Source organism: Vidua chalybeata, chromosome 2 (genome assembly GCF_026979565.1).
Source record: "Vidua chalybeata isolate OUT-0048 chromosome 2, bVidCha1 merged haplotype, whole genome shotgun sequence".
NCBI classification, from domain to species: domain Eukaryota; kingdom Metazoa; phylum Chordata; class Aves; order Passeriformes; family Viduidae; genus Vidua; species Vidua chalybeata.
Window position 1 is genome coordinate 24441308 of NC_071531.1, and position 14527 is coordinate 24455834.

Below are 14527 nucleotides of genomic sequence, written 5' to 3' on the forward strand. Positions count from 1 at the left end.
CCCCTCTCTCTTTTCATTGCAAACCTGTCCATATTCACCTTTCTCCTGAAAGCCTCACTGTCTCTCAATGTGTGATGGTCCTGCTGGCACCTCGGGGGCTCTGTTCCTATACACAGTGCTTTGCTGGTGCCATCTATCCCTTGTGCAGAGTAAGCTCCAGCCCTCTGTGCTGTAACAGATTGTGCTCACCTCAGAATGGGTCACCACCTGGTTTTCATCCATCAAGAAGCCCCCAGACTGATGTTATGAACAAATAAACAAATTACATATGGTTTTTGTGGTTTTTTTTGTTTTTTTTTTTTTAACTTTTCCAACAATTTGGCTCTGAAAGGATTAAGGACTGACAGAGATATAAAAGCTTACTGCCTTTGCCTTCTTGGTTCAATGGCTTATTCATAATCTTTTGTGTTGCACTTTATTGTTACTAACATGCTATGCCATCTCAAACACCATTCAGAGATTTATTATCAGGCATTCAAAAAAACAGCTTACCTCATTCATGTTTATTTGTCACAATTATATACAGAAGGTCAACTTCCTAACAACTTTAATATACTTAAAAGAATAATCTGTTACTGGTAGGGCAGATTTTCGACCACTTAACAATTTTTCATCTCTAGAGAACTTCTTGGACTTGAACTTTTGATTTTAACTCACACCAAATAATGCTAATTGTCAGCCCTGACCCTACAGGCACAGAAGAACAAAGCTGCTTTCCTGCCTGCTTCAGTATACCTAGGATATTTTGAGTACTTCCTATCTTGAAATAATATTTTACCTGGCAGACACAAGAGTATTAGTATTCAACACAGTGAAATGTAATTAGCTACCCAGAGAGCTTTGGCAGAGGACTAGTATTTGGTTCTTTAAAAAAAAAAACTTCCACAGTATCAATCTGAAAAAATAAAACAAAAATCAGGGGGAACTGCAGGTGTTTTCTGTTTTGAAAATCTCACTCCTTAATCTGAATCCTTTTAATTGCAATTGTGCATTTTCTTTGCAGTATTAATTATTTCTTCTCTTCCCTTCAGGTGTCCCAGGAACCTTTGGTATTCCTGGGCAGGAAGGATTTCCAGGACCTCCTGGGATTTCAAATATATCAGGATATCCTGGTGATAAAGGCTCCCCAGGTCTAGATGGAGTGCCAGGTAATTCATGCAACAGCAGTCATTGTTATTTCTGTCTTGATTCAGTAAAGAAGCCCTATTAAATACAACACTAAAACTGTTGGACAGAACTCATGGTAGATCAGAAAATAGAGACAGAGCTCTTGAAAGCAAAAGGCAGTTCCTCCAAGTTGTCCTGATGAAAGGGTTTGATCTTCACGCAAACAACAGATTAAATAATGCAGAATTCTCTTGACAACTTTCAGAAGCATTATGCTAATCTACTACTCTAAAATCTGAGGTCTGTGGCAGACTTGCAAGTCTATTAAATACTGTCGTAACCATTTACAAAATTCTCCTATGTGAAATGACCAGGCAAGCTAAATTACACTGGAAAGTATTAGCTCTTCCTTCTTAAAAATTCCTGTTACTTATTGGACTGCACAATCATTTCAAACTGTGGTGCCACTATGAAGAGCTTCTAGCAGAAGTTGTTCCACTAACATCTTTATATGATGGATGGAAATTTTTATGTAAACTCAGCAAAAACTTAGAACAGACAAACCAGCTGAAAACCAGCAAAATGCCTAGGCTTCCAAGCTGAAAGAGGATGTTAGTTGGCCTGACTCTGCATACTGATTCCAACTCTCCAAGCAGTCAGGATAGTGGAAACAGGAACACCATATCCCAGCCAAAATGGTGAGACAAGTTTCTTTGCCACACACATCTTGCAATCGTATCCTTGTGATCCAGCTTCAAAAGGCAGCACAAGAGATGCCCCACTCAAAACCCTACATAATAAGGGTTACTTTCTCCTCAGAAAAAAAGGTCCAACTGTCTTGTAAGCAGTAGAGGTAACTGAAGAGAAACCTGTCAGGTTTAGCTTTAGGCAATATGAAATTCTAGAAAAAGAAGCTGTTCCCATAATTCCCAAGACAGCATGAAGTACTTACTTGGTTCCAGATGTTCAACTGAAGCACTAAAGTACACAGAACAGTAAGTCCTTGGCTCTGAGTCAGATACTTGCTGCTCTCTGATTTCCCTCTAGCTACTTGGATAATTTAGGATGAAGCAAGGAGACACCTAGGAAAGTAGGGCATTTGCTGGTGAAGGAATAGTTTGTGGAAGGCTGTATCTCAGCAGGCACCCTATTTCTGCTGAAATCCTGCTTGAGATAACACTGTTTTGTGGGAGCTTCATACTCTAATTCCTCTACCATTCCTGCCAGCCTGAGAGCAGGAGCAGGAGTGCTGAGTAAGTCTGTCCCCTGCTTAAATTAAGGAAATAGAACCTGATGGGATACAGTTAGTTCTGTTACTTTCCTCTGTGCCCAGGTGTTAAGTATAAACAGATTACAATCCCCTCTAAACAGGCTATCCAGGACCACGGGGCCAGCCTGGAATACCTGCTCCACCAGGAAGCAAAGGAGAAAGTGGAGAAACAGGTAGGACTGGAGAAATTGGCCCAAAAGGAAGTAGAGGTGATCCTGGATTATCAGGAAGACCTGGCCTGCCTGGATTCCCTGGACCAAAAGGTAAGGATGGGAAATGCTGATTGTGGCAGGAAGCAGGAGAGCCTTCTATGCTACAGCAGCTTTAACACCATGACTTTTGCACTCACTTGATTTGTACTGAAATGCAATAATGCCACTTGTCATTTTGCATTAAAGGTCCTAGGGGTGAACAAGGTGTCATTGGCTTTATGGGCACAGTAGGATTTCCAGGTGATCTGGGACCCATCGGACCCAAGGGAGATAGAGGAGTAACTGGTAAGTGCATGCAGTCAGATGTGTGACTCCTTTTGAAACCACTCATTCTGCAGCTCCACAGAGCTGATCTAACTGGCCCTGCTTTGAGCAGGAGGTTGGGCTTGGTGTCCTCCACAGTCCTCCATCCTGCATGACTCTGTGAATCCTGGGAAATTTCAGAGGGCAGATGCCTGAATTTAACATGAATAGTCAATTTTTTGGCTTTATGAATTTGACTTGTATGAGGTACCAACTCCAAAATCAGAGCCACTTTTGCGGTTAATAAAAAGAAGGATTTATTGTCTAAATTAATCCTCCAGAGTAGACATACTGAATATTTAAAGAGAGCTTTAAAATCCACCACTCCATCTATACTATCATGTATTTGTGTCTCTTGAAGCCCACAAAAGATGGTGCTGCACCTCAGAGAGCTGCAGCTGTTTGGCAGGAACTTCCCAGCTTCCTGTGTCATAAAAGAGAGAGCAGTAGCATCATTAACTTCCTTCTGCTTATTTATGCGCACTCCAAGTGAAGACAGTCTCTTGGAGATGATCCCATACTTGGAGATTGTCTCATCTTGGGCATCCCATACCCACACATATTTCCCCAATATAATACAGCTGTTTTACCCAAGCTGGTGAGTTGCAGACCATAGACCTCTTGTGCATATGCAGCCAAGTAAGAGCAACATGTCTCTGGATGAAAGTACATTAAGGAAAAATATAGGGTGGTTGGGATTTTTTTATAATCAAACTATCTCATCTTGCTTCTAACGATAGGCTTCCAGGGACCTCCAGGCTCTCCTGGGCTGCCCCCTCTTCCTCCAAGGCTGGTTGCTGAGCAAGGTTCACCAGGTCCCCGTGGAAATATAGGACCTCAAGGAAGCCCAGGAGATATGGGACCTCAGGGCCCACCAGGAGATCCAGGTAGGAATCACACATTCAGACTGAAAGCTGTTCCCCTTAGCAGACTGAGGCCACCAGAGTGCTGATTTGATGCTCTTCTACTTTAAAGTCTGTCATCCAGAAAGGAGAGTCAATTTTTAGTCTTCCAAAGCTGAGGCTTTCAGCTTTCTTCCTCATCCTAGCATTCAGAGCATAAGCAAAACACTAAATAACTTCGGCAACATTCACAAAGCCAAAGCAACATCAGATATGGATCTCATGCACATCAAGACTGAACATCTTTGGTGGAAAAGTGTACATCCTTGTGGGAACGCTGTCAGCTCGGGGAATAATGTAGCATCAGTGACGTGTAGAGCTGACGCACTGCACCTTTTGCCATGAGCCTCATCAAAGATAAGTGGTGCCAAGAGTGAAGGATTAAGGTTGTGGGAACTCATGTAGTCTTGATCCCAGCAAGCTTTTCCAATGAACTTGGTGCTTTTTGCCTGAGCAAGTACCATAGGATCTTACCTTCAGTGCAAACCCAGCAGTCAGGACCAAACGTACACAAGTAGAGCACATGTTAACAAAGTGGAAAGGGCATGTTGATATGTCAGCAGTCACTGTGCTTACAACCATTGTTGTATAAGGTTTCAGAGGCTCACCTGGAGAGCCAGGACTCCAGGGCAGGGATGGCATTCCAGCTCCTCCTGGCTCCAGAGGGGAACAAGGAGGAATGGGATTTCAGGGTCCGGTGGGATTTGAAGGTAAGAGATATCACACAGCACTTTTTTTCCTCTTTCCCATTGCTCTGCATTTAATCGCTCTGCAGTTACTACTTCACTGGAAGGAAATGAGAGGAGAGGAGGGGGTGAGAGGAGGGGACAAGGAGCAAAAGGAAGGTGGAGAAGGGGAGTGAAAGAGAAGGGAGGAAAGTTTCTGCCTTCATAGATACTTCACAAGGGACAACTAATTAAATGTTAACAGTTACCTTAGAGCAGTATTTTCAGAATTAATTTTGATAGCTGTAGGTATCAGTCCACTCATGAGTTTGTTTCATTCTGAGTGTATTAATTCTCTTTAAGTATTTTCAGCCTAGTGTTTGACTAACAGTTACATTCATGGAGATGAATGGCTGGGTAGGTGAAACTTGGATAGATGAAGTTTAAGGGAATGTATCTGTAAGGGAAATACCTGCGTCCTTATCAAATAAAGAGCAGAAGTATTACTATCTTACTGTCTATGTGTGCTTAGTTAGCTAAGCACACAAAGAAAAAGGTATTTGCAGAGCATAGTTTCAAGTGTATGAGTCAAACACAAGAAATCCAACAACTACTGGTTAATCTTGGACTAAGAAAATATTTTAAAGGAAAAATCTGCTCATCTCTGTTGTACCAAGTATGGTCAAATTCATCAGAACTCTGTTTGTGACTTTCCCTAGTTCCTGTGTGAAATACATTATCTTAGAAACCAGAGAGCCTGATCCAGCACCAATCTACTTCAAAAGCAACTGTTATAATCCTAGAACTGCAGCTCTTCTAACAACAACTTACCATAAAGAAAAGGCATCATGCCATTAAGCTGTTCATCAGCAGCTTAGCTGGAATATCAGCTAGCACCAGATTGTTTGTGGGAGCACAAATTCAGTTGGATTCTTTCTTTTCTGCTCTCCTCCAAGGTCAGCCAGGCCGCCCTGGTAGCCCTGGGCCACCAGGCATGCCGGGTCGCAGTGTCAGCATGGGCTACCTGCTGGTGAAGCACAGCCAGTCTGACCAAGAGCCAATGTGCCCAGTTGGCATGAACAAACTCTGGAGTGGATACAGCCTCCTGTATTTTGAAGGACAAGAGAAAGCACACAACCAGGATCTAGGTATGTACAAATACTGCTGGCAGCAGCCTAGATTCCAAAAGCTGGGACTACAACAAACAGGCCTAGGAAGCACCAAAAGGAAAATGTAAAAACTACGTGTCTTCATGGAGCGCCCCTGAGAGAGCTCCTGCAAGTCATTAGTGTTTGTGGGAACCTGTAAAGCCAGCAAAACATTCTGGACCACAGGGCTTTCCTGACAGGTACTTGGGAAAGAGCAGGAAACTGGAAGTGTGCATTGTCTTCTGTGGGAATGATTGCCTTTTGCATCTTCTTTTTTAACAGGTCTGGCTGGCTCATGTTTGTCTCGTTTTAGCACCATGCCATTCCTCTACTGTAACCCTGGGGATATTTGTTACTATGCAAGTCGAAATGATAAATCCTACTGGCTCTCAACTACAGCACCTCTTCCAATGATGCCCGTGGCAGAAGAAGACATTAAGCCATATATCAGTCGCTGCTCAGTCTGCGAGGCCCCAGCTGTGGCAATTGCTGTCCACAGCCAAGAAGCTTCTATTCCTCACTGCCCTGAAGGCTGGCGCAGCTTGTGGATTGGATATTCCTTCCTTATGGTATTGGGTCTCCAGTGTCACACCTTGTGCAGCAATGGGTTTTAAATTTGAGTGTTTGGTACTAGTAAGGCTGCTCCGCTTCAGAGCCAGCAAGACCGAAACCATGGGGGGTTCCCCATGCTGGGGAACCAGGGAACTACAGAAGTAATTTCTAGGAAGCAGAAGAGGAAGATGAAAATTTCTGTGAATTTCAGAGAAAATTGTCTCTTGTCAGAGTAGCATCTGGAGAGCTAACTTTATGAACAAAATAGCACTTCAGAACAGAATAAAAGGACAGCTGTGACTTAACAAATAAAATTACACCGAGGTGCAACAGGAGCATACAGAGCATTTTCACAGCTAAAGATTTGGAGTTATTTACATACATCACTACTAAGAAGCTGATCTAGGGGGGAAAAAAAGGAAAAGCAACAACATGCTTTTTCCCTTCTTTTCAAAATTTAAAAATCATTGGTGTTTTGGTTGAAGACTTTGAAGCCAAAGTCTTTCACTTATTCTGGAAAGAGAGAGAGCCTGTGGTTGTTTTAAGAATTAAGTTTCAGTGTTGTATCTCTGATGGCAATAAGAGCTGAGCTGTACATCCCATGGTTTACATGAGCTCTTCAATCTTGTGATCTTATAATTAGGAAATGGGATGTTACAGAAAAACCTTCGTGCTGGGTGGGCAGCAGAAGACGTACTGAAGGGCCTGACCTTTCTTTGCAAGACTGTACAGAGGGATCATATGAGCCCCAGAGGGTTTAGCATGGTAAAGAGTACCTAAAATGTCAGTGAATGGTCTGAGACATGCTCATTTTTCTGACTTGCTTGATGAACACAAGAGTCAAAATCTGCAGCAGCACGCCCATGTTGTTAACTTATTGAACACTGGCTGAATCCTGAAGTAAACAGTGTTGGAAAAGAAACAAGATTTCTGTGGCAGAAGACATCATAAAAGAACAATAGTCAACCTTACCCACAAACCATTTGTATGTCAAAAGCCAAAAACTTAATTTTTTCAGAAAATAAGATACAGGCAAATCTGAAAATAGGTACAGAAAAAAAATCCCCACATTTTGAGAGAGTAGGTCAAATTTTTTACCATCCCTGTGTTTGACCTTTCTTTTGCTTCTATAAAAAGCCCTGATACCAATCTCATAGTTACTTCACAAGAATGCCAAGAATTAATTAAATATTTGCAAAGCCCCATGTAAACACTGAGCACTGTTAACAGCAAAGTTGCCACCTTAGCAAGAACTTCTTGCCAGAACAAAGTCTGTCAGCACTGTGGTACACACTGTGAGAAAAATTCCCATTTTCGCAGCTAGCTTGTGGAGCAAATGAAATGTTTAGTGTATGCATTTTTGCTTCTCAGGCAACTGTGGAAGACGTAGAGAACACTTGTGGTTTTCTCAGAGTACATGCTGTTTTAATTCCTTGGCTTAAATTTGTCACCTCCTTCCCCTGAGTAAGGGACAATCCTCAGTCAGTGCAGACTCTGCCCAAACAGCCAGAGGAGTCAGTAAGATTTCATGTAGCAAGGGCACTCCACTATCACACATCCTATATGAGTAAGCATTGCAGGAGGATAAAAAGCTACAGAGAATATGAGAAGAGATGTTATAGGCATAGAGTTGGAGCTTACACACCAAGCATGGAATACCAGAGGTTGCCAAGCAGGGCTGCTCCCATGCCAGGGCTCAAATAGCATCAGCAGGTTTTACTATCTGCTTTCCAGCTCCAACTGCAGAGGTCTCAAAGTTGAAATAATTTATGCTGCCTCTTACATTCCCTACACTTACAAAACTGTTTAAGAACTTTGTTTTCCAGATGCTTTCTTTTATATTACAGATTCTTTCAGTTCCTAACAAAAATTCTACAGTATAACTTAAAAATACAGCTGTATATTTATTAAAGGGACAGAGAAAATGCCCATTTTGTTAGTAATGTCTTTGACAGAAGAAGAGTAACATTCAGTTCATTACCACAGAACCTGTCAAAGGCAACAGTTGAGTGGTGTAAAGATGCATGATTCTGGTGTAATTCACTGTCAAAAAAACATGTCATACAAGGAACTAGTTATTGTATAGAAGCTAATTCTGTTTCTGCAGTGCTCCTCACATGGAATGCAGAGTAAGACTTTATAATTTGGGAAATTCAAATTAAATATATGGCAAAAAATTGTTCTTAGTGAGGGTAATTAAACAGAGGAGTAAGATGCCCAGACAAGTTGTGGGTGGTCCATCCTTGGAGGTATTAACAACTCCACAGTACCTTGGAGCAACTGAGGGCAATTTTGGTGTCAGCCCTGCTTTGAGCAGGGAACTGGGGGAAGTGACCTCCAGTGGGCCCTTTCCACCTAAATGATTCTCCAATTCTAAGACTTCCAACAGTGAAAATTTTAGCTACAGAAAAGATGTTTGTTAGAAGATTTGAAAGAGGCATCAGCATATGGACTAGCTGCTTTATATAGTTATAGCATAGCCAAACCCTTACACAGCTGCAGGACTGGCCAACTTTCTGCTCTGGAGATAAGAATTAGGAGCAATTCTAGTGGTTTTTCTCTTTTCACACATGTAAGTTTATGACAGCATTGCCTGCACTCTGAACACTGCCTTCCTTGTCTCCCTTAGCACACTGCTGCTGGTGATGAAGGTGGAGGACAGTCGCTGGTTTCTCCTGGGAGCTGCCTGGAAGATTTCAGGGCGACTCCTTTCATCGAATGCAACGGCGCACGCGGAACCTGTCACTACTTTGCAAACAAATACAGCTTCTGGCTCACCACGATCGACCAACCCTTCCAAAGCAAGCCCTCGGGAGACACGCTCAAGGCGGGACTCATCCGAAGCCATATCAGCAGATGTCAAGTCTGTATGAAAAACTTATAGAAGTCTCTCACAGTATAAGGAACCTCCTTTTCATGTAGTTCTTATACTGAGGAGCCTTCTGAGGTGGTTAGACAATTGAATAAATCATGTTGGTGCTTTTTTTAACTTATTACCTCAAAAGCTGAATGGAAATTAATTTTTTAAATGTCTGTAAAAGCAAGTTAACACAAATTAAGTCAAACAGATCTAGGGTGTGTTCTCCTACTATGCAGTATATATACACATTTTTTGCTAGTCCAATATTACATTGTTTGCCAAATGATAGAAATACTCACAGCTTTGAAACACCAAAAAAACTTCAGTAATAAAAGGTTTCCTTGGTCAGATACCCACCACATTTACCTGAAGAGAATATATATATCTTTCTATTTACTGTATTTGTCACAACAGTAAACACTAACAGCTGCAGTTCCATAAATTAACAGAGGATCATCTAAGTCATAAATTGTTGCAAAATACTGAAAACATACTGTGGTCCAAAATGTTCATGTCCAGCACTGAAATGTAATTTACATTTTAGTATTTTGTGCTTGGGCATTTCAAACACAGCCAACACCATCTTTTTTTTTTTTCTTTTTTTTTTTTTTTTTCTTTTTTCTTTTTTTTTTTTTTTCCCAAGTCTCACAGTGCTTTAGCACTTAACCACTGCCAATAACAAAGCCCACAGGCTCCCAAAAACAGTAACCACAAAATGCAACTCTTTCAATTTGGTTAGAAGTCTATATGAAGAAGATCAGCATTTTATTTTATAAGCTTGATGGTGTTTTTCTGAGACATACCCCAAGCCAAACAATCCCTTGCTCCACTGTGCTGTGGACATTTCATCTGTGTCACACCACCCACACAGCAGCAGCAATTGGTTTTTGCATTGCACCTTTTCCCCTCCAAAATTATGCCACTCATCACAAACAGGCTTTAGCCACATCATGTTGGAGCAGCACACAGGGTAGGGTTTGCAGGACTGCTCGATGCCACATGACCCTCAAACACAGAACTTGCAGCCCTGCCAGCTGGCTCTCTGAATGCATCCTGTCCTGGCAGCTGGGGACGAGTGGCAATGGGATGGCCACCATCCCAACCTGCACAGAGTCATCCTTGCAAAAGCAAAGGGGAGGGAAGCAAGGCATTTATTTGGCATCATCTTTTCCTGTAGAAAGGGGTTGATAATTGCCAGAATGGCTAGTTCTGTACTTCTGTAGAAAGAAACAATTTAGCCAAAGTTGTCTGTCAGTGCTGCAAGAGAGGAGGGAAGAAAGGATCAGCTACAAATGTCATGTTCACATAATCTGATTAATATTTATAGCAGTGACAGTTGATTTTTCAGTAACTTACCTCACTCCTGCTTCAGGTGCTTCTTGGCTTTTATTATTACATTCCAACCTCACTGTATTATAAATAAAACCTTTTTTTTTCTACATCTCTATTTGTTTGTGATTTCTGTTTTGTAAATGGTGTTTTCCCATACAATGCATATGGACTTCTCTGTCGAAATACTTTGTTTGCACTAAGGAATTAGAAAAGCACTCCCAGCAAACTCCTCCCACTGAAACTCAAACTCTTCAATCAGAGAACACTTGTTTGTTTCATGGCATTTAAAAAGATCTAAGAGGGGAGCTGTCTCTAAAATCACTTATTTAAGATGAACAAGTAAAATAGTATTTAATCTGTTGTTAGAATGATTAAAGCAAATAAGCTGTGGCATTGGAGATTAAAACAACCATTATTCATGATTTACAACATTCAGGAAACCAACATTTACCAGACTTAAGTGTTATCTCCACAAAAACATATATAAATTAAGTTAAAGGTCTAGAATCATAGCATGGGTTGAATTGGAAGGGACCATAAAAATAATTTAGTTCCAAGCCCCCTGCCATGGACGGGGGACCTTTCAGTAGACCAGGTTGTTCAGAGTGGCATCCAACCTGGCCTTAAACACTTCCAGGGATGGGGCACCCACAACTTCTCTTGTCAACACATTCCAGTGCATCATCACAGTAAAGAATTTTTTTCTTAGTATCTAATCTAAACCTACTCTCAATTGGAAACCATTCCCTCTTGTCCTGGCACTATATGCCCTTGTAAAAAGTCCCCTGCCATCTTTCTAGTAGGCTGCCTTCAGGTGCACACTGTCTGACCTAGATTAGTTGCTCATACAATTAGATATAGCCATAACCAGAGAAATTATCTGAGTTTTTAATGAGCTCTCTGACCCTGCATTAGCTCTGAAAGGCAGCCCCTGAACAAACTTATAACATTATTATTTATTCCAGCTAAATAAACCTCTTAGTACTGAAAGCATTGCAGTCAACGTAAGCTAAATCTAGTCCGTATTTGCCAATTCTCTTAAATGTGGCAGTAACAAATACCCAAGAATAGACTTGGAACTTGCCTCTTCCACATATTGCTAAACAGCAATGCTTGTGGGATGATCATACAACTATCACTTGTGGGTTGCACAGCATGCAACTCTGGTGATGCAGCATATTCGGTGTTTTAAGAGAACTCAAGTGAAGATTAAACAAATCTGTAAAAACTGATGTCAAGTACAGCAGCAAACTATTTGGATTTTCATGGCTAATACATTGCCTCATCTTCCTACAAAGCTCATTGCTCTTGCACATAAAACTTCAGCACATGGTTCTTCCACCAACAGTTGCTTTGCCTCTTCAGTTTCTCTGATTCAATAAGCTGATCTTAACAAGTTTGTTCAGAGTGGTTCCAGCACAGCATTAAGTGGAGCACATCAGCATAGTGCAGGGAAAAGACAAACCAACCATAAAACCCACAGGGTGCTAAGCAGGCTTCAGCTTCTGTACTCTGTGTATGTCATGTGCTTCAGGTCTGCGTACCCACAGCTGTGTTTCTCCAAAGCCTGCGCAACCGCAGCTCAGGGAAGTGCAGGGAGCTCGTGCACACAAACACGTGGAACACTCACAGCAGACAGAGGATTTCACCTGGTGAGCTCATCCAGAGCACTGCGTGGAAAGACTCTGACTTGTCAAACTGCCTCTTAGCTGCAAGTTTACCTCCTCTCCTAGAAAGACATGCTGACAGTTGGAGTTGTTCAGCTGAAAAAGACTCTGGGGAGATCTTATAGCACTTCAAAGTACCTAAAGGAGACCAAACAAGACCTGTAGTGTACAGGGCAAGGGGTAGCAGTTTTAAACTGAAAGAGGGTTGGTTTCGATTGGACAGAAGGAGGACAATTTTTTACTGTGAGGGTGGTGAGACACTGGAGTAGGTTGCACAGAAAAGCTGTGGTTGTCCCATCCCCAAGAGTGTTCAAGGCCAGGCTGGATGGGGCTTTGAGCAACCTGGTCGAGTGACTAGCAGATGTCCCTGCCCATGGCCAGAGGGATGAAACTAGATGATTCTTGAAGATCCCTTCCAACCCAAACCATTCCACAGTTATGGTTGTAGAACCCACTTTCAGGAAGCTAAAATATCTTTATACAGGAAAAGCTCAGCTACAGCAAAACAAAACAATCCTTTAGTGAACTGGAGTGCTCCAGCCTAGGATGTAAAAAAAAAATCACAGATGTTTTGCCTTGGTTTGACCACATCTTCTACTTCAAAGCATGGTGTATGCTTCCTACACTTTCCTGCTTGAAAACATGCTGAAGTATAACATGCTGCTGAGCCTGGAGAAGATAAATAGATTATATTCCCCTTCTATAGGTAATAGTGCATCAGTGTATTAACACTGATATAAGTGAAGATATAAGTGAAGTCAACATAGTGATGTGAGGTGACCCCAATTATTCCCTCAGATAATATTGACCAAATGAGCAGAGTCTGTCCAAACCCTCTATGACTGTGCTTGTCCATGGCTGTCAGAAACAGAAAATTAGCAAACAGCAAGCAGTAAACATGGCCTTGGCACAGGAGGTGTGAGATGGCTGCCAGAAGAGAGGCTGAGGGGTCACTGCCAATATGCCAAGAGCACCCAAGTGCAGGCAGCAGCTGCCCCTGTAACCACATGGGGACCAGTGGCACCCCCAGACACAGCCACCTGCTGAGGGGGGAGTGGGGACATGGCCCTGCAGTTGTTCTGCACACAGCAGTTACACCCCACTGGAAAAGGGAAAGAAGCAGCATCACAGCACCCCATGACTCACAAACAGAGTCGCAGAAATAGGCAGGAGTGCTCCCCACCAGGATGTGGGCAAGGATATAGCTAAGAGGCTCAGAAGCTTTGCCAGCCCTACAGGCACTGGCAAAGGAGGTTCTTTTGTGGCCCCCACAAGACTTGAAGCCTTGTTGGGGTTGTCAAGGGCCCATGGCAGCCTCCATCTTGCACCATGAGTGCCTGTGAGGGGCAGATAGCAGGATGGATCCTCCCCCATGGTCAGCCTGGCTCAGCCATCACCTCAGGCGCTGGCTGGCCTGTAGCTCACATTCATCCAGCATGGCCAAAAATAGCACCTCTTTTATTTCACTATACGATCACTTCGCATAATCCAGACTTAACAGGAACAGGGGCAATAAATGCTTGTTAAATGAATTTCCCCTCCCTGGCAGGGCAGGCAGAGTCCTTCATCCATGCCTTCATCCACCTTCACTAGTCCTGGCAGGAAGGATTTCCCTTGGCTTCAGCAGCATCACCACAACAGACACAGCTCCAGACAACTGACCTCTCATCAATAGCTCCCATGTATTACACAAATACTTCCCAGGTTTTGTCATGTAATCCCATGATCTCAGAAAGGCTGGTACAGTGTCAACCCATCATAACCCAGAAATTTCTCAAGGAACAATAGCCAGCAACACTAAAAAAACAAGAACATCATACCAGACAAGTACAGCCTTAAGGGCAAAAGTGCAGCACACAAGACTGGTTCCTGTGTCATCTCATTTGGTGAAAACACTCAAGCTGGAGCTTTTAGAAAGACTGTAAGAATTACTTAACATCTCATATTAATCAAATGCTGGTGCACCTGAATTGCAGATATTTATACCTTAAGAAGTACTGGATGTTAAATTTACAAATATTTTTTCCTATTTGTAGCTCCTAGATGTACATCTCCCAAAATGCCTGACCTTGCAATCAGCGCGTGCTGCGGGTTCAGATGTCAACAGACGCAGGAAGGCCAGTGCTGGACTTCTCACAGATGTGTCAGCAGAACCCTTTGGTCACAAACAAAACAGAGTGTAGCCTGTGTGCCTCTTCCCAGTCCTGAGGGAAGACTACATACTGACCCTGGAATTTTGTTAATAGCTAGAAGGTTTCTAATTATATACATTTTAAAATAGAATAGCTCAGGTGCTGTTTAGTCTCTGACAGATTGGTAGGTGTCTGCAAGCCACTGGCAACCCAAAAGATTACAACCCTTAGTAGGGCCTGTAGCAATAGGAAAAGGGGTAATGATTTTAAACCACGAAAGGGCAGGTGCAGACTAGATATAAGGAAGACATTTTGACAATGAGGTTGGTAAAACACTGCAACAGGTGTTGCACCACCCAGAGATGTGGTAGATGCCC

The 14527-nt window shown here is 42.5% G+C and overlaps 1 protein-coding gene across 1 annotated transcript in view; it reads left to right on the plus strand.

Moving 5' to 3' along the window:
• COL4A2 (collagen type IV alpha 2 chain) overlaps positions 1 to 10466 on the plus strand; it is a 140430-nt gene extending 129964 nt beyond the window's left edge. Inside the window, exons 41-48 of the mRNA XM_053968627.1 lie at positions 1032 to 1148; positions 2479 to 2640; positions 2776 to 2874; positions 3633 to 3779; positions 4388 to 4504; positions 5416 to 5607; positions 5890 to 6176; positions 8789 to 10466. Of these exons, the coding sequence (XP_053824602.1) occupies positions 1032 to 1148; positions 2479 to 2640; positions 2776 to 2874; positions 3633 to 3779; positions 4388 to 4504; positions 5416 to 5607; positions 5890 to 6176; positions 8789 to 9043 (1376 nt within the window). The 3' untranslated portion in view covers positions 9044 to 10466. The remainder of the gene's footprint in view (positions 1 to 1031; positions 1149 to 2478; positions 2641 to 2775; positions 2875 to 3632; positions 3780 to 4387; positions 4505 to 5415; positions 5608 to 5889; positions 6177 to 8788) is intronic.
• The last annotated feature ends 4061 nt before the right edge of the window (positions 10467 to 14527 follow it).